This window comes from Equus quagga, chromosome 3, assembly GCF_021613505.1.
Source record: "Equus quagga isolate Etosha38 chromosome 3, UCLA_HA_Equagga_1.0, whole genome shotgun sequence".
NCBI lineage: Eukaryota > Metazoa > Chordata > Mammalia > Perissodactyla > Equidae > Equus > Equus quagga.
Genome location: NC_060269.1, coordinates 84,253,616 through 84,281,100, shown reverse-complemented (window position 1 = coordinate 84,281,100; position 27,485 = coordinate 84,253,616). Strand labels below are relative to the sequence as shown.

At 35.2% G+C, this 27,485-nt stretch overlaps 1 protein-coding gene across 1 annotated transcript in view; it reads left to right on the top strand.

Annotated features, from left to right (window-relative positions):
* The first annotated feature begins 2,655 nt into the window (after window positions 1-2,655).
* MMRN1 (multimerin 1) overlaps window positions 2,656-27,485 on the top strand; it is a 60,591-nt gene continuing 35,761 nt past the window's right edge. The window contains exons 1-3 of the mRNA XM_046657447.1: window positions 2,656-3,310; window positions 20,877-20,996; window positions 23,531-23,637. Coding sequence (XP_046513403.1) covers window positions 2,721-3,310; window positions 20,877-20,996; window positions 23,531-23,637 — 817 coding nt within the window. The 5' untranslated portion in view covers window positions 2,656-2,720. The remainder of the gene's footprint in view (window positions 3,311-20,876; window positions 20,997-23,530; window positions 23,638-27,485) is intronic.

Below are 27,485 nucleotides of genomic sequence, written 5' to 3'. Positions count from 1 at the left end.
AGAGATATTCATCCCAAGTTTATGATACAATAAAAAATGACATAAAGACCTCCTGATAGCCCATAATATAATGGATTTCATAGTTTCTTTATTATAAAATTACTCAAGGTGAATGAATGGCAATAGGATAAAATGTAACTCAATACAAACAATGAGCATTGGGGATACAGCAGAATGATGTGGTGTAGGTATACAAAACTCTGATGGTACAGTTTAATCCAGGGAAAGTATTTATAGTAGCTAGAAGAATGGATTGAGTATTCTTCAGGCAGTAATTCCAGGAATATTATTTTTCTTAATTGTTATTTGATGAGTATTAATGAGTCTCAGAAAGCAATATTTGAGCTTAGGCCTCTGACAGTTTCTGGAGTACAGATATTTTATGTCTCCAATTAAGGGATGATCCATACACCTAAAACCATCAAATGAGCTGGGATTCTCTGGGGAGCTACAGCCCAAGATGGCTTAGTGGATTGATAATGAGATATAGAACCTTTAACCTTTTGATCACAAGGTCACTTGTAAGCTAGGATGGGGGTAACCAAAAGTCATTATTGGTCAATACCTTATAGGAAGCAAAATGAATTGCTTAGCTCCGGTCAGTTTTCATTACCATTTGAGAGCTATTTTTTATCAGTTGTAGACCCAATGAGTGACCCTTTATCACTAAAGTTCAGGATCAATAAGTTTTTTTCGAACCATAGAAGCAAAAAAATCTATGTGTGCCATTATTTTGATTGTTCCTTAAACTTTCAGGACATTCCGTTCGTTTACTTTTGCTAAATATAAGGAAATGGATTTAAAATTGTACACTAAATAGAAAAATTTTACTTGAGTTTTTCTGAATTACTGTTCTACTCTAAGCCAAAGCTGGTTGCTTATATCTTTTCCAGATCAAGAAGCTGTAATGTCTTTTTCTTAGTACTGAAAACCATGTTTGTGTTGTGAAAATTATGCAGTTTCATTGCTCTTTTTAGTAACTAATTGCTGTCTGAATTGTGTGTGCTGACCTTTTTGCTCCTTTACTAATGCAAGGTTTATGGGATTGTTCTGTGGTATATCCGAGAGACAGCTGCTTTGTTCTCCATATCAAAGTCAGTCGGGGTTGCTGCTGATTAATATGTGTCCTAGTTTAAATAACTTATATTATATGTTCTCTAATACGTCATCAATACAGAAATGAGTAGCAAACATTAAGGGGAGAAAACCTATTAAGACCAAGTAGTTAGTAGTTCAGAGAAAAATTAGGCCTTTTCTCAAACCCTGGTGTCCTGCATCCAGGGTGGGGCACAAGAGTGCATATCTACAATAATGTGTAACCAAACAGGCATGAAGTTTCCAATTTTCTGATTCTGAGAGAAAACATTCCATGACTGAATATTTAACAAGAACCTAATGCCTGGCACAGAGGTTGACAGAAAGATTAATTATACATGGATCTAGCCTTCAAATAGCATATAAGAGACCATAAGCAAATTGAGATCCAAGAATATTCTTGCTTTCCTTTATAATCTCAGGACCTAAAAGAGTACCTTGCTGAAGCCAACTGAGGCTTTGGGTAGTTAGTGAGTGAATGAATGAATGAATGAACTGTTATAACTTTTATTAATATGTCCAAAGTGTCTGCTATGGAATATTTTACAGATGAGAGAGCTTAATTGAAGTCTGAGAATCAGAGGTTTGCCAGAGTAGTGAAGTCATAAATCCCTTGAAGCATCTCTACTGGGAAAACAACCATAGAAAAGGAGTCAATTTAGTTCTCTGTTATCTACAGCTAGTATACTTTTGTACTACAATAAAAGTACAAAAGCATTATATATAATCCCATTTCAATTTATTTTCATGTGATTCTACTTTTTCTTCATACATTCCTTAGTGGTAAAATACTGATTACACCCAACCACTAGAAGATCAGGATTAGAAAACAGAGGAAGTAAAATTCCGATATTCATTCCATTAATTAGTTCTGGTAAAAGTTCTAAGGGCAAAATTTAAAGTGAGTTCCTTGTGTACCTGTATAACTCAATTATTTATGCTTTTCTTTTTTTATTACTTATGATCACTGAGATTAACTTCAATTAATGCTGCAGCTGAAGTGTATTTATAAAAATAGAGTTGTATATATATATATATATATATATATATACACATTTATAGAGACACTATAAATGTTTTTGTCTATGTGTGTGCATGTGTACAAGCACTTTAACAGAATGTGGCTCCTTGGATGGGGCACAGCGGAAAAGAAGGTCACAAAACTTTTTCTCAACTTCCTTGTGTGGTAGAACAAAATGTTAAGCTCCTTAGTTCAGCCCATCCAAACAAAATGTCATACTCCCCATCACCAACGTAACATTTCTTTTCAATTAGCAACACATGAAACATGAGTGTACTAGAAAAGGAAAGTTACTTCATGTTTTTCTCATGGCTTTTCCTGATAATAATTGCCTGTGTTTTCCCATTTACCCTTAGCTCCGTCAGAGACCCTTCACCGCTTCCACAGATCCATCCTACCAGAGGTCACAGATCACACAAAATCTACAGAAACAGGAAATCAAGCTTCCTGAGTCCACTACAAAGCACAGAAAACTGTTTCCTCTATCCATCTCAAATTGGCAAAGCTCTCTCTTGGCAGAATCAGTGTGGAAGCAGCTGTTGAAAAGGCTGGAAGGACTTTATGCCCCAATTTCACAAGAGCTTTCTCACTTCAAACTACTGAGATGAAGGGAGCAAGGCTATTCGTCCTGCTCTCTAGTTTATGGAGCGGGGGTTTGGGGCTTACCAACACTACGCATACTTGGACTATACTTGAAGATGGAAACCCCCAGAAGAATATGACTACTGCTTCAGTTCCTCTAAATGAAATACAAAGTCTCCAAATGCTGCCAACTGCTCAGACCGGGTCAGCTGAGAGAGCCACAACTCCTGAGGCAAGAAGCTCTGAAGAGAGTCTTCTGAAATCAACACTGCTTCTGATGGAGACAAGTGCATCTCCTGAGGGTGTGAGAAACCAAACTCTCACACCCACAGAGGAGACGGAAGAAGGGGCGCTGAAGTCGCAAACTCCTGCCCTCCTGCCCAAATCCAGCATCCAGTTCAGTCCTAGAGCAGCGTCAGCGGTCCTTCCCAACTCCACGCTGAAATTTCTTCAGAGCTTTGCCAAAAACTTGAATCAACAAGCGAGTCCTCTAAATTCAGCTGGAGGCGTGGGAAATCGATCCCCGCGGGAAACATACCTCAGCAGAGGGGACAACAGTGGAGGCCAAAGAACCAACTCTCAAAAGTCAAGTTTTGAAACAACTAGAGGAAAGTAAGAAACATTCTTCTCTTTTGTTCTCTCTCTGATTATAGGGTCTATAAGATTGCAAGCTAATGGTTAAACTGTCTCACTCCCAGAAAATGACATCATGTTCAGGATGAGATTGGATCCTATTCTAGTTAGATAAGGTATTTAAGTGTTACCTTATCTACTGGGGAAAAGATGGGCACACAAAATGCAGCAATTTTGTTTTAACTGAAGTGGGTAAAGTCACTTACAGAGGTGTTTTTGCTCAGGATGGTCACCAGCAATGTAACAACACAGCTATTGGGACTTTAGTTAATTCAACTCAAGGGGATGTGGGTTGTGCTCAGAACTACACACACAACATGAAAGAAAAAGATGTCAATACAGTTGAAATGTGAGCAGATTTAAAAATTGAAACAGGCTGGTGCTGTGGAAAGTATACAGTGATCAAGATTAAACCAAGCAGAGCTGCCTGGGAATCCTGGCTCCAGTGCTGTCTGCATCCGTGCCTTTGAGCAAGTCCATTGACCTTCCTAGATACAGTACAGGGAGTACAGATAAAAACACCACCTTTGCAAGGTTTTCATGCAAGATTCAAATTAATAATGCAAGCTTCTCGCACAATAGGTGCTTGACAAATCGTTTTTACCAGTACTGTTACATTGCGTTATATTCATCATCGTGAATATGATCAACAGAAAAGCCCATTTTTCAAATTGATTTTGATTTAAAGTTAGAGCAAATTCAATCTGAATTGTTGAAGTAAAATAATAAAACAAAGCTTAAATGAACATCATTAAAGAGGACTTTCAAAAGGACCAAAAAAACCCAAAATGCAAACCAAACCAACCAACAAACAAAACACCTGTGAAAAATGCAGGTCACTGTTTTATGCATTCAATGTTCAGAGTTATCTGTATGTTTGAAATACTGCAAGTTTAGTGTTAAGAAACTAAACTTTCAAATACCTTTTAACTATAATAAAATAATTTCAAGACACCAAATAATGCCTTGGGAGCCTAATTGAGTTAAACATCTTACTAACTATATAACATAATTCAGGTTAATGGCGGTAGCTTACACCTGCCGTGTGAAAGGCCTTGAGTTAAAGCTATTGTTGATATAAAGATGAGGAGACGCTGGGAAGAATACAAGCCAATAGATTTGTATTTATGTATTCTTTATTATTCAAATCCATTTTTTCACTGTATTTCAAGGGTTATAGAATTTTTTAAATATATAAGTAAATCTGATTTTAATTAAAAATTTATTAACATGGTGGAAGTCGGAACAATTGCAATTTCCTATAAAACAAATGCTACAGATTACAAAATATTCAACTTGAGATGGGTCGATTTTGTCTATAACAGCTATTTTAACAGATATAAATTAATCTTTCTCATGTTTAGGGACAACAGAATGTGGTCTATGAAATAATAATAACAAATGCCATTTATTGAGAGCCTTTTATAAGTCACTTACATGATCGTTTCTATTCTATTTTGTTAGACTCTATTATTTAATTTTCAAATCAATTATGTAGAACTCTTAGGCACTCAGAAATGACTGCGAATGTTTTTAGAGATGCTGTCATCAAGAGATTTTTCAAGAGAATAGGAAATATAATCAAAAGAAGAAGGGGTTAATTCAAATTAAAATATGACAAATTTTATATGGCATATAGAAAGTGGTATATAATTGTTTCAAAACTAGAACTAGTAATTGTTAATTTTATGAATACTAGTTTTTAAATAAATGCTGCTTGTTTTATCCAAGGACATCACTTTCAAAGTTTGTGAACCCTTACTTATTTGAGGATTGTTTCTAGATTGCTTATTAAGCACCTAAGACAGTGCTAGTCTCTAGGGACACATAGAATTTTAAAAATAAGAATAATTCCTGCCTCCAAGGACAGGCACATAAAAAGTAAGCACCAACATATCTATCAGATTTTCTAAAATTCAATATATTGTTAGGAGGAAACAAGATACTAAAGGTGTAGCCTGCTGAACAGAACTTCATCTCATAAATTTTCCAATGAAAATACTCTTAAATTATTTCTAGAGAAAAGTACCACCTGTACTTAGAAATTCTACAGCCTGAGGTCCTGGAGAGCCTGAGGTTTTCTTTGGGTAATCTCTTCCATTAAGTCCAAGACTCCTTACTCATTAGGCCATGCACTTGATAACGGTATTAGAGAGAGCTTAGGTCTGTCTTTTATGGACATGGTGCTGATGCAAAGAAGACTTGATAAGGTCAAAAGAGGTCTTTCATATTTTCATTTGATTAGCAAATAATAATATTAATAGCCAACACTTTGGCATTTGTTCCTAGCATTGTACTGTTCTGAGTGAAGATAATATTACATATATTTTTTCAATCATTTAATTATTACCATAACCCCACGAAGAAGATTTTATTATTTCTTTACAGAGAGGTTAAATAACTTAACCAAGTTCACTTAGCTAGTAAAGTTCAGGGCAAAGATTCGAACCCAGGCTGGCTGGCTGCAGAGACCTAGCTCCCAGCCCCTACATTCCACTCCTTTAGCAGGCGCAGTCCGTTGTCCCAGGAGGGAAAATAAGAGTGACCAGTTTAGGTGCCTGCCCCGTGGCTGAGTGGTTGAATCCACGCACTCCGCTGTAGCTGCCCAGGGTTTTGCTGATTCGGATCCTGGGTGCCGACATGGCACCGCTTGTCTGGGCATGTTGAGGTGGCATCCCACATGTCACAACTAGAAGGACGTGCAACTAAGATATACAACTATGTACCGGGGGTGGGATTTGGGGAGATAAAGCAGAAAAAAAAAAAAAAGGTTGGCAACAGTTGTTAGCTCAGGTGCCGATCTTTAAAAACAGAGTGACCAGTTTACCTCCCTGCTTATGAAGCTTCAGAGGCTGTTCTTTGCCTCCAAAGTAAAGTCCAGATTCCTTACCCAGTTGGTCATATGAGGCCGTCTTTGATCTGGCTCCTGCCTACCTCCCCAGCCTCATCTTCTGTGAATTCTTGGCCATTAAAATTTGTAGTTCTCTGGTCCAGAATATGCTATTTGTTGAAGCTGTGTGTTTCCTGTTTGTCGCTCTTGATGGCATGGTCTTCTTTTCCCATCATCTGCTTCCTTTATACCCAAGAACGACACCTCCAGGAGGGAAACTGTTCATTCAGCTCTCTTTGAATTCTTCTATCACTGCACTTATAATAGTGAATTATAATTATAGTGAACTTGTGATCACCTAGTGTATAGGGACATATTTTCGGTTCTAGCAAAGCCTCTGGCTTGTAGTAGGTACACAAAATATTTAACAAACTGAACGTAAAATTTATGGATCAATATGTCAATATAAAGAATAACCATTCTCAAAGAAATATTCTTTTTCTCTATGATAAAACCTGGTTGAGGTTTTCTCTCTCTCTCTCTCTTTTTTTTTTTTTTTTTGGTGAGGAAGATTGGCAACAGATGTTAGCTCAGGGCCAATCTTCCTCACCAAACATCTGTTGCCAATCTTCCTCTTTTTGCTTGAGGAAGGTTCATCCTGAGCTAACACCTGTGTCAATCTTCCTCTATTTTGTATGTGGGACGTCACCACAGCATGGTTTGATGAGCTGTGTGTAGGTCCTTGCCTGGGATACAAATCTGTGAACCCCGGGCCACCAAAGTGGAGCACAAACTTAGCTGCCTTGCCACTGGGCTGGCCCCAAGGTTTTATTTTAATTTAGGGTTGTTTATTTCCTACTGCTCTTGGAATCTTGTAGTGATTCTAAGTAAAAGGAATACTTACATCTATAGAATTTTTCTGGCATATTTTTGTGTCATCTTGTACTTTCTCTCATCTTAGTACCACAGGAACTCCTGGCTACCCCATAGCTATGGTTTCCTGTCTGGCAGAGTGGGTGTTGGTCGGTGACCAAGCACCTTGACATTGGCAGGATAAAAAGAAGAAATTAGGATTAACCTATTTATGGGTTGAACAAGTATCTGCTGAGGATCTAATTTGTCCCCAGCTCTGTGCTGGTGCTGAGGGTAAAACAGTGAAAAAAACTCTCACCTGTCCTGCTCTCATGGAGTCTACAGTCCAGTGGGAAGGACATGAGGAAAAACAGTGAAACACAAATGCAGATGTTAAATAAAAATGGTTCTAAGCATTCTGACTGAAGCTTATGAGAGTGTATAACAGTGTGAGCGGCCTACCCTGGAGGTTAGTCAGCCTTCCCCAAGAGGATAATAGGTGAAATGAGGTGTTGATGGACATCAACTGCCTACTTAACTTCTCCCCCAATCCCAACCCCTGCACACATGTCCTTGAATCTTCGCCGTCCCAGTGAGTGGCTAGTTCCATAACCAGTAATCTTGGATATATCTTTGACATTTTTCTTTCCCTCCTAGCCTTTGCCTAATCTATCAGGAAGTCCCCTTGGTGCCCTTCCAGTATCTCCCAAATCCCTCAGCCTCTCTCTACCTTCACTACACCATCTTGGTCCTAGTCATCATTATCTACCACTAGTCTCCTCACTTGTCCATATGTTTCCACTCTTGCCTCCTGTAACCCATACTCCACACAAATGAGAGATCTTTTAACTTTTTTTGATTGAATAAATTTGACATAGAACATTGTGTAAATGTGAGGTGTTTAAACTTTTAATTCAGATTCATGTGTTTCATTGGATGTAAGACTTCATCTATTGTTAAGTGAGACATTATTTTACATAGTAATAAGTATGACATCACTATTTCTTGGAACTTTTAAATCTCTTTATCTCTTAGACTTAGATGGAAATTTTTTAAATTATATATCACTCTTTTGAATACTCTTGAATACTGAAAATACAAATGAAACTAGTTAAGGTATTTCCAAGGCAATGGCAACAACTACTGTCTGACCAATAGTGACTGAAAGATACCATTGATTTCAAAATATATTCTTGATTTCAGAGACGTGTTTCTTAAAATCTGTGGAATTTGATATTTTGTTCACATGCTCAAAATTACTCAGTAGCTTTCCATTATGTTTAGAATAAAATCCTAAATCCTCACCGTGGCCCACGAGGTCTTCCTTGGTATGACTCCTGCCTATCTTTATGATCTCATCTTCCATCGCACTCCCAGCTCATTTCCTCCCACTTCATTTCCTCCAGCCATGCTGGCCTTCTTTCTGGTTACTGAGCACGTCAAGTTAATATGCATCTGAAGGAACTTCTGTTTGCTCTTGCTAGAATGCTCTTCCTTCAGTGTTTAGAATGAGGGACTCCTTCTCCTCATGCGACTTCAGTTTTAATGTCCCTCCTCAGAGACCTCCTCTGACGACCCAGTGTGAAGTTGCCATCCTTATCTTATCACCCTTATTTTTTTTCTTCATAGCACTGATTTGAAATCGTTAGATCTATTTTTGTAGATAGCTGTGTATTTTATGTCTTTCCACACTAGAACCTACATCCCATGAAAAGAGGAACCTTTCTTTTCTTATTTACTGTTCTATCCACTGCCTGCAACAGTGCCAGGCACATAGAACTCAATAAAACTCTTGTGGAATAATGACTGGTTATTGGATGGGTTTGGAGTTCAGAGTAGAGATCAAGACTAGAGACACAAATTTGGGAAATAGGGAAACTATTAGAAAATGGACACCTGACTGAGGAGAGTTTTTTTAATGAAAGGGAGGAGAGAGGGCAGAAACCAGAGCTAGTCCAGAGAGTTTTCCACAATTTCATTTGTTGTTTTATTTTATTTTGAATACAGAATGGTCATAAATATGGTAAAATATTAATGAAAAGGGCCAGAAGGGAAATAAAAGTTGAATATGAAACAAGACAAATATTTTGATTTCTTTTCGAATTTCATGTGTTTATTCTTCTTCTATAAGCCACATAACTTGCTTTATATATTTTTATATACAACTCGGCTTGAGTTAAATGAATTAAGACTTCTAATATAATGTCTAAAATGATAAGTTCTACAAGTATTTTATTAAACCACTTAGAAAATTTAAATACCACATTTTAAAAATTATTGTGTTAAAATTACAAAAATGAATGATTGATTAGTTCTTCTGTGTATCATAATATGGATTTGCTGCTTATTTCTGTGAATTTTATGAGTAGGTTTTAGATGTGAAAAATCCCATCAGTTAAATTCACGTGCTGTCTTAGACCCTTCAGGCTGCTCTAACAAAATACCACAGACTGGGTGGCTTATAAACAAAAGAAATTTATTTCTCATGGTTCTGGAATCTAGAAGTTCGAGATTCAGTGCCAGCATGGTCAGGTGAGGGCCCTTTTCCAGCTTACAGACTTCTCCTTGTATCCTGGCAGAAGGGGTGAGGGATCTCTGCAAGGCCCCTTTTAAAGGGCAGTAACCCCATCACGAGAGACTGCCCTCATGACCTAATCACCTCCCAAAGGCCCCGCCACTCAATACCATTCATATTGGGCATTTGGATTTCAGCGTGTGAATTTGGGGGGCAACACAAGCATTCAATCTGTATCATATGTAATTTGCAAAGTTATTATTAGACCTAATAGCATCCAAAGGGGATTATTCTCACATCCTGTAAAATTCTAAAGAGAAACACACCATTATATTAAAGATTATTTTTATTTTCTTGGGAAATAAATGTATCTGCTACATTACTGCCAGTGAAAACTAATACTAAATAAAGTATGTTCTGTATCTCAATTTTTTCTCACTAATTATTTCCTTTTATTTCATTCACTAAATTACTGCTGAATACACAAATACATATTTTATCACACATGCTAGAATTTAACAAGTGCTTATATAGTCCAAGTGATTAAATGAGAAATTTTTGTATCTCAACACCCTCTGTTTTTTTAATATGAAAATATTATATTAAAAATTTATTATTTGGGGGGGAATGCTAAAAGAGTCAGTTCACAGGAAAAACTGGATTAAGTGTAGAATTCAGCATCATAGCATCTGCCGCCTGCCTTTCCCGGCTCTGTGGTCCGCGCCCTGGGAAAGCCTGACACCTACTGGAACAAAAACAATTTACAACATTCCTGCATATGCTGAAGTCACAACGTGGGGGAAAAGAAAGAAAAGAATAAAATTAGGTTAAATAAAGCAAACTTATGAAAAAGTTTATATTAAAGTAAGTTTAAGAATCGTTACTGATAAATATATATATATATATATATCTAATTCACTGCATCTCAAAATTGCACTATTATTGTCTTTAAACATTAGAAAATAGGTTGGATCCAAAAAGCGAACTCCGTGCATACCCTGGGATGGGGACACATTCAGCTCATTCTCCTAAAATTCTACACTGAGAATATTGTTTACACACAAGAATTTGTGACTCTGAGGCACTGTACTGTCATCTATCATGAAAACTCAATTACAGTCACCGTACTGTGCCCACTATGGAAGGCAAATTAATGACGCCTGACAAAAGACATTTTAATTGTAAAAGTTGATATGTAAAAAAGTTTCTTTTTAAAAACTAACTTAACCAGACAATTAAAGTATTAGAAATTCCCCATGATCTGATCTTTGCATGATTGCCTTTCAAAATTTGTTCTAAAATTTATTTACATGATTCTTTTATAAAACTAATACTTATACCCCAGTTTGAATATTACATAGAATTTTGAAAAAGGAGGGACTATATAAAAGTACTTAACACTGAAGTGAAATGAACTACAAACATAAATTTTCTTTTTAAATAGTCGTTTTCTTAAAGAGATTAGCATCAAGACGAACTTCTCGTTTGGACTATTAACCAAATTAATAGTTATATTAGCCAAATTAATTTAATATTAATCATATAACTAATAATTATATTAATTATATTAGTTAGTTATATTAATAAACTAACTAGTTATATTAGCCAAAACTAAATATAAAAAGTCTAATGCTTTATTTATGTGTGATTTACATATCAAGAATCTTTTTACTAAATTTAAATTCTTCTGATTTCTATTATTTATTCTTTCATAGTTTGTATCTTTCCTTTGGACCACTTTCTCATTTAAGACTGGTGAACTACATATAAATTCTAGTCTCTCAAACCAATAATTTGGAAAAGGTCTTCACTTTTTAGTTTGAAAAAATAAAGATTTCATAAAATTTAGGAAGTATTTATAACTTTTTAAGACTATAGAGTCATTTTGAATATGTTTCTTCTGAGGGCTAAGTTTCATCATATGAATTGAGCATAAATCATGATAGTCTAATGGTTTTCTGGAAATTATTATTGACTGGATATAAGCAAGCAATTATGGTTAAGATGAATTTATCAGGTTATTAAAGATGTGAAAAAGGAGCCATGTCTCTCCTTGCATGTGAGGCAAAAAAATTGGGAGATATATAAATATATAGATATAGTAGATATTTAGATACCTATTCGCTGCATAAAAAATCCCACTGACCTCTCTGAATCGTTTAATCATTTTCAGCACAGCAGGTGTTTTACACATATTATATTAACTCATTTAATCTCACAACAATCCTGTGAGGTAGGTAATATTTTTATGCTTACTTTATAGAGGAGGAAGCCACATTTAATAGACAAGTTAATAGCTAATAAGCTGTAGTCAAGATCCAACAGCAGGCAGTCTGGCTCCAGCATCCACAAGTGAACACCTGTGTTACATGCTTCTCTCTTCAGGGAAAATTGTCTTTATTATTTTACTTCACTTATGCAGGTATCCCTGCGCCTGCTCCTCCCCTCCCACTTAATTCAACAATAGAAAAAAAAATCTCCCGACAGAAATGCACTCTCTTCTTCATTTGTCCCCATGTGTGGAGAAAGAAAGGGAATGGAAATCTTGTTCAGCAGGCAGTCCTTCAGCACCAGAAATGACCTTCTAAATCTGACCTAAAGCAGTGGAAAGGGCATGTGTTTATGACAGCTATGAAGATGAGAGAAACCCCTCATTTCCCTTCTCTTCCCTTTCCTTCTTTTTCTCTTTTCTGCTCCCTTTTGTCCCTTCCATCTTTTCATTCTTTCCTGTATTTATTTCTTCCTCTTTTTCTTCAACTCCCTCTCATTTTGGCAAGAGGCATGCAAAATTATTTACAGCTTTCCACGGCAATGTTTTTAGTATGTTTGTATTTATTTGTATTGTGGTAGAATTTTCATACCATAAAATTTACCATTTTAACCATTTTTAAGTGTGCAGTTCTGTGGCATTAAGTACATTTACACTGTTCTGCAGCCATCACAACCATTCATCTTCAGAAGTTTTTCATCTACCCAAACTGAAACTCTGTACCCATTAAATAGTAACTCCCATACCTCCGTCCTTTCCCCAGCCCCTGGCAGCCACCATTCTACTGGCTGTCTCTATGAATTTGACAGCTCTAGGTACCTCATATGTCTTCTAAGTTCCCCCATTCACACTGTAGCATGCAACAGAACTTCCCTCCTTTTTAAAGCTGAATAATATTTCACTCTAGATAGATAGATGATTGATGCTAGGTTAGATGTAGATAGATGGATGGATAGATAGATAGACAGATAGATTAGATAAATAGATAGATAATCACATTTTGTTTATCCATTCATCTGTCGATGGACAGTTGGGTTGCTTCTGCCTTTTGGCCACTGTTATCCATGATAGTTTAGTGATGCTCTCACATTAGGCTAGTGTGCCAGAGAGAACGTTTACCCTGACTGGTGGTGCTATCTGAAATCCATTCTCTTTTTACAACCTTAGAGCACATATTTATCCTCAGGGACTTAGTAATTGAACTATTGAACCAAATGAGGCTTTATTTGAATGTTTTTCCCCCTAATTATTGACATCAACAAAACTAGTTTTGTTAGGATATGATCTTGCCTTTAAGAATCTATTGTCCTCTTAAAACAAATTACTTTTTACTAATTTACACACACACAAAAGAGAAGGAATTGACCACGTATGTCAGACTTATGGAGCTGAGAAAGAAATGAGCAGGTTGATTTACAAATGTAGTAAACACTTGTCATTAAAAACACATGACTACTTTTCATATATTTAGGAAATATTTGTCTCACTTATCATCACTGAATTTGGAGGGGATTTAATTACTATACCCTTGAGGGGTTTAGCGTACAATGATGTACAACGCTGTAATTTCATAATTTTGCTGGTAGTAGTGGTCAAACTTAGCTCAGGTGAGTTTCTGTTGGGATGTGTTTTCGTGCAATAGTGCTCTTATAATTAAGACAATAGTGTTCCTTATGAGATAAATTAGTGACAAAATGAATGAAGTCTTTGCTTATGAAGGATTAATTAATGTTTCTCTCTCTAAATTAAATCCCATGGGAGACTTAGTTCTTTTCCTGCGGCATTTGTGAATTCATTAGCACATGCATATATTGTTATCGTTTGTAATTTGTAGTCATCTTGGGGTACAAGGTAAAGAAATGGTCATTTGAGATCTTACACTTTCCCAAAGCAGGGAGGCGTGGGTGGGAGTTAGGTGAGGTGTGGGAGGCTGGGAGGAGAGTCACCAGATAATCCTCTTTCTTCAGGAGTGAGTTAATTTTCAGAAGTAGTCATGTCTGCCTCTTTGGTTTCAGGTTTCCTTTTGTTCCTTTTTGAACCCCGAAATTCATCTCAGTGAGGGGACTACAGGAAACAAATTCATAACAAATCTCCCTCAAACATAAAATCTTCTCCAACTTCCAAGAGCAAATTACATACCACTGGCTAGTTTATGGTGGGGATTTTACTGGTCTACCTTGATTTCTAGTGGGTGTCCTCAGGACCCAGTATTTTCATGCTATTGTGTCAGTCCAAGCCACAGGTTATCAATATGAAAGTTTAAACATTCACTCTTTTATGAAGTGATGACAGGCAATTTATTAATCTGAGTTCTAAGGACGAGTATAACTGAAGAATGTTATTTCTTAGATTGTTGTCTTTTATTTCTCAAGGAAAATATTCATCGTGGTCTTTATTTACATTCATCCTTTTTTGCTTTAGTCCACTTTCAGTTCAGGACAAGAATGGATATGATTGGACCATGGTTTGGTCAGAATACATTTCAAATGGCAAATGAATGGAATTTTTTTTTACTTTAGTCTTTTCACTAGCTCTCTGGAACACTGGGTTTCTAAAGCCTTTCAGTCAAATCGCAGTAGGTAGTTTATCTGTAATGCTTTTCTTAGTTCATTAGCCACAAGACTTCAAGTCGTGTAACTCAAATCTTCTATTTTTATGTGTTCCGCAAGCTAGGCTCTTGTTCATAAGTAACCAAAGGTGTCTGCTTTTCCCTATAACAACCCTTTTACTATTAATGTGGAAAATCCAAAGAATCAATGCAAGCTTTTTTCAGTACATGTTGCTGCACAAAAGCAACAGAGTTATTACCCTTAAAGAGAATCCCAAATGCGGTCTGCTGTTTGGAGGGTTACTACCCATGGAAAGCTAAACGCTTCAAAGTAACTGCTCTCCATACACCATAATGAATCTGGAAAGATACAAAGGATTTCTAGATTTCAGCAAAATGCTTGTCTGGGATCATTACATTTGCCTTTATACTGCCTGTCACCATTTTACCATGCTTCATTTTCTATGTTTAAACATATATTTTCAGATAATTTGGTTTTAAGATTATATTTACATTTTTTAAATCCCTTAATGAGCTTATTTCATCAGTAGCATAAACTTAATTACGAGTCTCACCAGGGGTTCTTTGGCTGTGGATAGTTCTTCCAATTTGCACGAGATCAAAGATTGCTGGGCCAGGAGCAATCTGCTCCTCTGCTTTTTATCTACTCACCTCTTTTAGTCAGGAGACTGTTTTACTATTTAGGATTTTGAAAATCCTCTGCAGGTGACACTGTCATTTAGTCTCACAAACAATATCTGTCTAGTGATCAATAGATCAATAGATCGATCTGTTTTTTCAAAACGCAGAGTATGTAGGGATGGTGGCACTTTTCTTTTTCCTGCTTCATATTCCACCCTCCATAGTCACTTAGCCAAGGTTTCTGTGACACAATTTAACTGTGCTTCTGTTGAAGTTAGGCATTCTCTGTAATTAGGATAACCAGTGAATTTGCATGAGGAATCTAATTAATTTTTTTAAATATCACTTTAGTGTGGTCCTCTTAATTTTAAATCTTTATTTCCTGCTTTTGCTGGTTTTTTATTTCACTTTATTTTTGCCTCAAGTATCACCATTCTTTAACAAAATGTGCCAGAGTGTCTTTTTATGTCTTTACGTAACCGAATTTTTAAACATCTCATTCAAAAGAACTTTGTACAATAAGCTGCATGGGGTTCAATTTATCTGTCTTAGATGGATGAATGACTGAGTCAGCTTTATTTGTAAAAGGACATTTGGTCCTGAGAAGCCTAATATTCCAAAGCAGACGTTTACTGACTTCAGTGGCTCTACTCTGGGAAAAAATGTGTTCCCTCTTTGGTCCTTTAACATTTAAGTTGATTTTTGCGTTATTACTTTTTTTATTTTTAAGCCTAATAGATTTCTTACATTCTACTGATTTAGAGGCATACATCTCATACTGATTTGAACTTGTAGTGATTTGATTTTACAGTCATACAACATTTCCTTCAATACTATATTTTCCAAATCATTCCCACCCTCCACTACCCCCCAAAAAACCTCAATCACAAATAAGAGGGAAGATTATAAATTAAACTTAACGAGACACATATTCACAATCAGAAAAACATGATAGAAATAGAAAAGCAAGGAAAACAACAACAAAAAAATCATAATATAATCTAATCAGTCAATTAACCTATAGTTATTAAGGGCTTTCTATAGTTTGGTATAGGATCTTTTATGATAGAATAACTGGTATTGCAACCAGAAATGAGGCTGATCCTTCTTTTCCTTGACAGTGTTTATGTATTCTACTGTCTGCATTTAAAAATCAGAGAAGTAAGTCATGTCACATATTACAAACCCAATAAAAACATTTGTTAGACTTCTACCTATAGCAACTAGGTTTCACTCATCTGTGTTAGATAATTTACCTTCTCATGCGATTTGTGTTTAATTATTTATTTTTTATGCAATTTCAAATAGTTACCCTTTCCTGTGTTCACACTTATCTAATAGTTAATATTTAAATCTCTATTCCCAACAATTCCATTCGTAGCATTAATGTGTATTTTCGACTTAAAATTCCTTGAGGTAAAGAATATCTTTCAGTATCTTGATCATTTTGAATGGCTTCTACCAGAACGTCATCTAAAAATAGACACTTAAATAAAGGCTGTTTTTGTCTGATCACGATATTTCCGTGGCAAATGATTTTGATGCTGTTAAAGTTTCTCAGCTTCATGAAAGCATGGTAATTCATATTCCTATACTATCTTATGTCGAAGAAAATAAGCATACATGGATAGATCTAGTTTTTTAAAAACTGGGTTGAGAAAAGTTATGGATACAATATGGTCTAACTGATAAGACATGGCGATCAGAACAGCAAGTCAGCTGAATTCATAAGACAGGATTTATTTACTTTTTCTTAATCATAATATATTAAATTATACTATATTTAAAATATACTGTATTAAATTATACAAAAAAGATGCATTGTTAAGTATATTTTTACCATGTATACATGTGTCCCTAAACAATATATCATTGACTTTTAGTTTTTAGCTTTATATAGGAAAAATGCATCATATTAAATATCTTCTGTAACTTGCTTTCATCATATAAGTTTGTTACGAGTTAAATTTGGGTTATTGGATGATATTACAGTTCATTCTTTTTTATTGATGAATAATGTCCACTATGTAAATATTTCAGAATGTATTTCTCCATTCTATAATAAATGGACGTTTGAGTTACTTTCAGATTTTGGTAATTATGAATAACGCTTGCTGCTATAAATATTCAAGTACATGATTCCTGGTACACATGTACAATAATTTCTCTAAAGTATGTATCTACAAGTGTAACCACTGGGTCAGAGAGCATATGAATGTTCAATTGCACATGCTACTAACAAATTGTTTTACAAAGTGTTTGTACCAATTTAGAGTTTCCCTAACAGTATATAAGAGATTCCAATTCTCCCTATCCTCTAAACATTTGAGATTGTCAAATTCTCGATGCTTACTTATTTGGGGTATAAAATATTATTCCATTGTAATCTTTGTTTGGATTTTCTTGATACTAACAAAATTGACCTTCTTTTTATATGTTCAATGACCATTAGTAGTTCCTCTTGTACAAAATACTTGTTCAAGTTGTTTGTCCATTTTTCTGTTGTTTTCTTGTCTTTATCTCACTTATTGGTAAGAATTTGTTATAAATCCTGGATACTAAACCTTTTCATATGTGCCAAATATTTTCTCTTAATTTGTAGCTTCTCTTTTCAAGTTCCTTGTGGTGTCTTTACATGAACCAAAAATCCTTAAACTGTATATATTCAAGTATTTTAGTTAGTACGTAAAAGTACAATTTATCTTGCTAAGTTCACTTACTACCTCCTATAGGGGGGGTTTCTTTTTCGTAGATTCATTATTATCTTTCACATAAAACTCATGCTTTCTGACAATAAATATAATTTTACTTATTAATGTCCAGTCTCTGTGACTATTTTTCTTTCTTGCGTTATTACACTGGCATGATAATCCAAGGTCACGCAGATATATGCCTCTAGTTTCTTCTACGAACTTCATAGTTTTAGCTCTTATTTTTAAGTCTTTGATCCATTTTTCAGTTAATTTTGTATCTAGTATGAGATAGGAGTCCAACTTCATTCGTTTGCATGTCACTATCCAGTTCCATCATTTGTAGAGAAAAGTATTTTTTTCCCCATTGAATTGCTTGGTACCCTTGTCAAAAAGCAATTGATCATAAATATAAAGGCTTATTTCTGGACTGTAAATTCTATTTCAATGATCTATATCTCTATCATTATGCCAGTTAAGTAGCGTTTTAGTAAGCTTTAAAATTGGCAGTTTAAGTGCCGAGTCCTCCATTTTTTCCCCCCAATGTTTCTTTGGCTATTCTGAGTTCCATGCATTTCCATATGAATTTCAAGAATAGCTTTAAATTTCTGCAAAAAAGGCAACTGAGATTTTGATTGGGATATCAATTGAAGCTGTAGATGAATTTGGGGAGTATTGCCATTTTAATAATATTAAATCCTCCAATCTATGAACATTTTCCACTTATTTACACAGCTTTTAATTTCTTTCAATGACGTTTTGTAATTTTTGCCCTTTTTTTGTTAAATTTGTTTCTGAGCATATGATTATTTTTGATGCTATTGTACAACGAATTGTTTTCTTAATTTCATTTTTCAATAGTTCATTGCTAGTGTGTAGAAATAAAATTGCTTCTTGTATATTGCAACATTGCTGTACTTGCTTATTTGCTTTTGTGGTGTTTTGTGGATTTCTAAGAATTTTCTACATACAAGAAATCTGTATCTGTGAATACGTATATATGAATATAGTTTTACGTCTTCCTTTCCATTATGAATGCCTTTTATTTCTTTCTCTTCCTCAATGGCCCTGACTAGAATCTCCAGTAAAATGTTAAATAGCAGTTACAAGAGTAGGCATTCTTGTTTTGCTCTTGATCTCAAGGGAAAGTTTTCATTCTTTCACTATTTAGTACAATGTTAGCTGTGGGTTTTCATAGATGTCCTTTATCAAGTTGATGTAGTTCCCTTCACTTCCTAATTTGCTTAATGTCTGTCTGCTTTTCTTTTTTTCTGTTTTCTGGAATATGTCTATGATGTGCTTAAGTGAGGTTTTACTTTGTGTTTACCCTCTTGGAATTCGTTGAGCTTCTTTCATCAAATTTTTAAAAATTTCAGCCCTTATTTCTTTGAATATTTATTCTATCTTGAGCTCTCTCCTCTCCTCTAGAACTCTAACTAGATATATTTTAGACCGCTTGAGTTTCTATTCATTTATGTTTTAATAATTTTCCCTCTGTATTTCAGTTTGGATGGTTTCTTTTGCCCTACCTTTGAGTTCATTGATCTTCATTTCTACAGTGTCCAAACTTCTGTTAAGCCTATCCAATTTTTAAATCATATATCATATGTTTTTGTTCTTTTTAATGATTTTTTTTTAGATTTCCCATCAGTTTATTCACTATGCTCATTTTTTCCTTTATAATCTTGGACAGATTTACAATAACTATTTTAAAGTCACTGGTCGCTAATTCAAGATCTATGTCATTTCTGTTTTGTTTTGTTTTTCTATCTACTTGATTTACCTATGTATTTGTACTATTTTCCTACTACTTCACATGTCTAGTTTTTTTGTTTGTCTTTTATGCTGGGCATTGCGGATGCTTTATTAGAGAGCCTGGATTATGTTGTCTTTCATTAAAAGACATTGACTTCTGTTCTGGTGTGGAGTTAATTATGTGAAGGATCTTTTTTTAAGGTTTTGTTAGAATGTGTCTATGTTAGCCTTCCCCTATTGGATGAAACCTCATTCTCGGGTTTCAGATAAATGCCAAGTGTTTAATAAGAACTCTCCTCTCTTGCTGGTCAGAATCCTCCACTGTTGGGTGATTTCTGGGATCTCTATTCAGCTCATGCATCTTCCCAATACTTGTCCTCTGCCAGCCATGCAAAGACTCATTCTTTGTAAGCACAACATATTATTCAGCCCAAGATTCAAAGGGACTCCTATGTTGACTTTTAAAATGATATCTCTGTCCAGCCCCCTCACTTCATTAACCTTTCCCACATATTCTAACCACCTCAGCAGCCCCAAACTCCGGTCTCTGTTTCCTTCACCCAGTGTTCTCTCTCTTTGGGGTCCACTCCTCTGTGATGTAGTTTGAAAATTATTTCCAGGAAGAAAACTATATTGAATGTGTAGTTCACATGACGTGTTTCTTTTCTTTCAAGAATCACATTGGCTCTTCCTATAAATTAATGTGATTTATTGGATTTTCTCTCAAGCCTTTCAATAAAGCTCTAAAATTTTATATATTAAATCTTACTCTTCTTTTGTTGGATTTAACAAGACTATCATATTATTTTTGCTACTGTAAATAGTATTTTTTAAAAATTTGTTTTTGGTACATCAAACTGTAACTGATCTTATCCATGTTGCTAAACTTTTTTTATTAATTAAAAAAAATTATATTGATCTTAATGATATTGCTGAACTCTCTAATTAATTATAATCATTTACATGTTTTCTTTATTCACAATCATAACATCTGCTGCTAAAAACAGTTATTTCTCTCCTCTTTTCTGATCCTTACACCATTTCTTTCTTTCTTTATTTGCTTTGTCATACTGCACCTTGTTCCATAGAAGGAGTGGGCCTGCATCTGAGTCCTCCTGTCTCAGTGCTAATATTGATATTTGCCCTAAGGGCAATCTTGGATTTTGACTTAGCTTACAGCAAAACAATATAGGTTCTGTGTTTTAGCTCTGATCTGTTCTTAATTTACTTTGATCTTGTAGTGTTTCTTTATTTTCCATGAGTACAGAAATGCAGTAACAAGTGTACTTTTCCTCATCTCTAGACATTTTAAAGCTGAATATCAATTTTGCAAGATGTCTGATCTACAATACTGGCCAGAGTAGATACAGGTCTACGAAAATAACTTTCATGAAAAGAATTCTTCTTGATAATTTTTTTCTAACAAAAATTATCCTTTCCTTAGGAATTGGTGTGCTTATGTGCATACCAGATTATCTCCCACAGTGATACTGGACAACCAAGTCACTTATGTTCCAAGTGGGAGAGGGCCCTGTGGCTGGAACAGTGGATCTTGTCCTCAGAGGTATGTAATGTTTCTTAAAAATAGGCACTGCTTGCATCATAATCATGTCATGTATGGCCTGGAAGATATAGAGAAAGTTAATCATCCCAGGTACATGTGTATAACAGGGTCAGAAAGAGTCATCACATAAAACAAGATGTGTGCTCTTGAGTAAGTTAAAATGCAGAGACCAATAATGCTTGGCTCATCTGGTTGTTTTTAGAATATGTGAGATAATGTGGTAACATACTTAGCCTAGTGCCTGGTACTTTGTGAGTCTTCAGTAAATGTTAACTGTCATGGTTGTTTCTACTTTAACTATTATTATTACTTTTATTCTATGACCTGATCAATAATCCTGTCCTTTAATTCCTTGTGAAATTCATACACAGTTTTAAAGGTTTATTGATAATTTCCCTTTCATACTAGGTCAGAGAGAAGTCCATAATTTGGGAAGCCATTAATTTCAATTATGCATAGTAAAGCAGCTTCCCATGTCTATTTTAATGATTCATGTAGTTGGTTTTGTTTTTTTAAAAATCTATATAATTGTCCTAAAATGTGGGGCTGTGTAATTGACAAATTCTTTGAATTCATACAGTCACAGTAACTCAACTGGGAGTGTTTCCGAAGAGCCTGTAATAAAAACGAAAATTGTTATTTAGGCCATGATGGCTAATGTTATGCAAATTGTCATAGAAATAACTCAGTCAGTGAATCTGACACATTGGCAATCTGGAACAATGCACAGTAAGGGCACATAAAATCAAGGTGTTTCTTAGTCCCTTGAGGAATAGCTAAGGTTCATGGTCCAGAGAGCTAAGCACATCTTAGGGATTTGGGAGAGCTGAACTCCAGTTCTGCTTTCAGCATTTACTCCCTTTGTGACAATTTCCTTGTCGACATGTGATACAAAGAATGCATTGTTAATTCTTTAGTAATGAAAATATTACCACAGTAACCCCTATCATACTGCCCTTTTGAGTTCAAGGTGAGCATTTTTTTTCTCTTTACACAAACCAGAAGTGTGTACCTTTAGTCTCATCTCTTATCTTTCTCTACGTTTGAATGGGTCTCTCCATTCATTCAGTATTTCAGTTATGTATGCAATGTTTGTCACTTTTTCTTTTGTTATCTCTGAGCCACATACACCAGAGATCCAGTTTGCCAAAGCAAGAACTTTGACCCCAACAAAATACAACTAACTGCTTGAGTTTACCCTAATAAACTTTAAAGAGTCCTTTTCCAAACTGCCTCACTCCCTATTTAGCTTTAGCTACTGGACTGAAGATGATATTTCCTTGGTCAGAGTTACTTGCTGAATATAATTGACTGAAATAAAGACAGATAAATGATTAGCCTACTTTTAGAAATGGAAGTAATCTTATAGCTCATTTTAAAATTGAGGATTAACCTCACACATGTTGAATTATCTGTCAGTTATAGCAGAATCTAAAACCCTAGTCTCCTAAAGCCCAGTCTGTTATAATGCATTTCCTCCACATAATGAGGGTTCACCCATGAAAGTGACTACTCTTGTCACCATATAGTTGCGTATGACAAACTCTAGGTACTAACAGGGGAGGTTAACCCACACAGCATGGGTTAAAATCCCAGCTCCATGATTTTGAAATACGGGACTTCACGCAAGTTATTCCATCTCTCTGTTCCTCGGGCTCCTTATCAGCAAATCAGGATAAGAATGCTTTCTTTATAGAAATAACTTGAGGATTAAACAAGATAAAATAGACCCATTTCATAGGCCCATTTGATAAACATTAGCTAAATACTGAAGTCATAGGGATAGGAATAATACAATCATATTTTATTTATGATTATTTATTTATTTATGACATACATAGAGCATGCAATTTAGTATCATCCACTATTCATATTGATTGTTATGTTGAAATGTTGTAGCTTTTTCATTTCCCTTCCATGGTTTCTTCTCAGAAATAATATTTTCTCATGTTAGATCCCTTTCTCTCCTCTCTCTCTCTTTCTCTCTCTCAGAGAGAAATACTATATGAGAGAAATAATAGATAGTGTGATTTAAAAACTTGGGAGATGAGAAAGTCCAGGTTGAAAATGATAGTGGATACAATAATTTCACTTAGATCACTAATATCCAATTTGTTTTAAGTTGTTTGATATTGATCTGAAGGAAAGCAGGTCCTTTTGACTATAGCAATATATGAAATAATAAGAATTGAAATAAATTATCCCCATAAACTATTTTAAAAATGGAATTAAAATGTTTCAACACTGATTTAGTGAAGAGCAGTACCAAAGGAAAAGCTATAGTATCTTTAGAAAATGGAATGATGCATGCAAATTTAAAATACCAAGTAGCATAACCCCTAGTGCTTTTTTAATGTATTTAAAGAAATCTAAGTTTGACAATAATTTGATGATGAAGATTAAAATAATAATAATAATGACAGAATGCTCATTATATTTCAGGTTTTGTCCCAAACACTTTACATTTATTATTCCAGCTGATAATTTAATGTGAAATAAATAATCTATTTTCCCCCAATTTCTCTCCTCTCTAGATCACAGAAGATATCAAATCCAGTCTACAAGATGCAACATAAAATTGTTACATCATTGGAATGGAAGTGCTGTCCCGGATTCAGTGGAGAAAAATGTCAGCCAAAAGGTATATTCTAATGTTAATTTCATAATAACAATTAGAATCATAAAACTTCTGAAGAATAAGCAACTGATTCCAGTGAAGAGAAAAACTACAGTTTCCATTTTGAACCAAGATTAATTAACATGTATCCAAACTATTAGTACTGTTACCTTTTTAGAGCTTCCTAACTTGGTAGCTATTATAGCAGCCTAAAATCTCATAAACTGTTCTTTAATTTCTCCCCAAGCTTTTATGTTAGTTTTATATGATGAGTAAGCAGAGAGCTGCCTAAATATCTTACTGGTTCTTAACTATATGCTATAGAGACATGCCTTATTAAAATAACAGAAATCCTAATTTCATATTTTAAATAAATTATCCTGAGAAGTGACCCTATGTAAAAATAAGACTACTCTCTAGTTTTGTTCCAGTTCAATTATCTGAAATAATATTGTGCTTATGAATTAAATTCAGTTTTAAAGACTATAAAAATATGGCATGAATAATTCTGCTTTTTTAATGCTAATGGAGCCATTTTTTTCAAGTAAGATTTTAAGGATTTTCTGGTGGCAAGGCTGATCAAACACATGGTAACCTGCTGTGGCCTAACATTCATGTGACTATTATTTTGCTTTTGGCTTTAAACAGGTTTCCTTTGAAAAATAAGACATGGCATCAGCATACATATTTTAAATGAATGAATATTACAAGAAAGGCCATTAGCAGTGATGGGGAATTCAATCAGCAGTGTTAAGAGATTGTGATTAAAAATTAATGTAAGTGTGGAGAAACTATTATGTTCACATTAAAAAAAAAGAAAATTGTAATACAAAAGCTCTAGGAACCTTGCAGCTGGTTAGGGATATTATATATGGTCCTTCTAGACCAGTCAGTGAGAATCTGTAGGCAAATTTCACTGTAATGCTATTTGTTCTGGATCCGGCCTGAATTTCAGAGATGTTATAAAAATTCACTTCATTTTCAGAATATAGCAGGAAATATGTACTATGTTTATAATCAGATGAAATAAACTTTTAAATAAAACATCATCTATACCAAAAATATTTGGAAACAAGTTAACTTACTACATTTTTTAGAAATTCAAATATGATCCTGCTTTCAAAGGACTTCTGAGTTCCATAAGGGGCACAGATATACTCACAGTGGTAAAACATATTTGTTTCTAGTCTGTATATGGCAGATGGTTAAAACTTCTGGACAGTATTTAGAATTATATTCTAAAGTCTAAGATTAGGTTTTATACATCCCCTCTCATATGAAGAAGGATACCCTAGAAATATTACTTCTATGATTATTTCGTAAAGATTCAAGTGTTTGTTCACAGCATAACTTGCTAGAAATTTAGAATGTCATTACACCCCTATTGCAAATAAGGGGCTGAATGTAGACATGTGGTAGGAAGCAAAGTCTATATAGCAAAGAATGTCATGGGCTCCAGCTGAAGATGACTGCTGTTGCTTCATCTTTCCTCCTTTTACGCCTACTACTCAATTATTAATCACTATGGTGGCCTATATACACCTAGGAGGGAAGAAACAGAATTCCATCATTATAAATATACACACAAGAAACAAAAACTAGTTGACAGTTTTGAATATCTGCTATGTACTGTTATTACCTTTTTTCAAAGTATATGAAATATTTAAACTGAATTCAAATAGTTTAACTTTGACTGTTTAATGAAACCTTGTGTTCTAATTGGAAGAAATTTGTGGATATCTTTAATACCAGATTTACAAATCATTATTTTGGATCCCCATTAGCAAAAATGTCCCAGAACGGTTCTCACTATGACCTTCTGTCACAATACTATAATTAGAATTACTCATAATGCAAATATCTGCTGATTAAACTGCCGTCAAAAGGTCTTCTTTCTATTGAAATCTATGGTAGGAATAATTTTCTGATGGCAGCTATACCCATTGTGTCATGTTGTCATACAATAAATTCTCCTATAAGTGTGATTCCAAAAGAACCTTCTGTTGCTCCCTATGATATTCTGACTATCCTACTTATCACTTTTATTCCAGTACACAAAAGCTGTTGAATTTTTTATTAATGCAATTGATGCACTGTAGTATCAAGAACTACTATGTCTCTTGTCCCTTGAACCATTCTTCACTATCTTATCTATCCCCAGGGGGGAGAGGGTTGCATATTTTTCTCTTCTGATTCCTACCTAATTACATGCCAAGTTCCCCCTCCTTTTTATCACACTTTATATATGTGCCAACAGTCTTTTACTCTTAAATAGGAGAGAACATTGTCAGGTTTCCTTTGACATCACTCTCCACGCTGCCTCATATGACAAGCAGCCCCAAATATGGCAAGAAAATCAGTGTGGCTGATGCATTCTTTAAACCTCTTCAGAGCCCTCAAAGGTGTGGAATAACCTGGGTATGTAGCTACCATGATAATTACTTCAGTGCTAGTCCTTCACAATATCATGAGGTTATTTTATTCTTAGAAAATTCATAAAATACTACATAAATTTCACAAATCTCTGCTTCCCAATAAGCTTCCTCTGCACAAACAAAATAAATTCCATAATATAAAAGTAATGATTTTATTTTAATTTAGACTGTGGCAGGAAGAGCTTTTTAAATATACAAGAAAGATCAATAGATCAGGAATAAAATGGAGCTGCAGGCAACTATCCTCTCTTTTACTCAACTTTTATACCCTTCTCTTTTTCCTTCTCCTCCTCTCTCCATATAAATCCATCCCCAAACTGTTAGAAAGGGATGTTGTGGTTCAAAATCAATGGAGCAATTCTTCCTGTTCTCTTATTCTATGGTCTGGTGTTTATAATATTTCTGAACCTCCACACAGGCTCTTTTGCAGCAACTCACATAATTAAAATTCTGATGTGTTCTAGATTAGCTTATTAAAAATATTGGTCATCATGAGTGACATCACCATCATGGTGGAGTGAGCTCTTCCCCTAGACTCTCCCTCCTAAGACACAATGAAAGGGACATTAATAAACCAACAGAAGGCATTCACACAATACAAAAGATGTCTGAGAGACCCATGCAGCCATACATCTGAAGGTGGAGGTGCTGGACACTCCAGAAGGAAGTGGAAGGAGGTAAGTTGATCTCCTCTCCCTCCCCAGCAGTGATCTAGGGTGCAGGACCATGCACAGCTCTGAGAAAAGAGGGGGGAGGGGTGGCTCTCTGTGGGAATGCCTTCTCTCTCCAAGTTCCCTCATACCCATGGGAAAGCTCCACACAGAGGAGGCTAAGCTATTGCTGGGGTGTCTTCACCAAGCCAGTGACCTAGGAGGGCAGATAGCAAGAGCAGAGTTAGAATGCCCCAGGGATTGCACAGGCAAAAGAAAGCACCCTACCTCTGCCTGGCACCCCATCTCAGCTGATCAGCCAGAGTGCCCATGCATACATTAGAAAAGCAGTAGCTGTGAGTGGGAAATAACAGATGGGCCCTGTCAGCATAAATGCCAAAGGACGGGTACAGACACCAGGGTTCATGGCAGGCTCAGAATACACAGCTCCGAACCCCTCCTCCACCCCCCCCTCCACCAGTGGAAGCAAGTGGAATCTGTGACCAAATACTACCAATGTGAAAGCACAAATCTATCCCATCAAATAGTATGAAGAAATATATTAATACTCCAGACAAGAAGGAAAATGACAAGCACCCAGAATTCAGTCCTGAAGGCACAGAAATTTACAATCTAGATGACAAAGTATTCAAGACAGCTATCATAAAAAACTCAAAGAGTTTCAAGAAAATTCAGATAGACAGTTCAATGAAATCAGCAGCAAAATTAATGAACAGAGGAAATTCTTCACAAAAGCACTTAAAACTATAAAGTAACACGAATCATA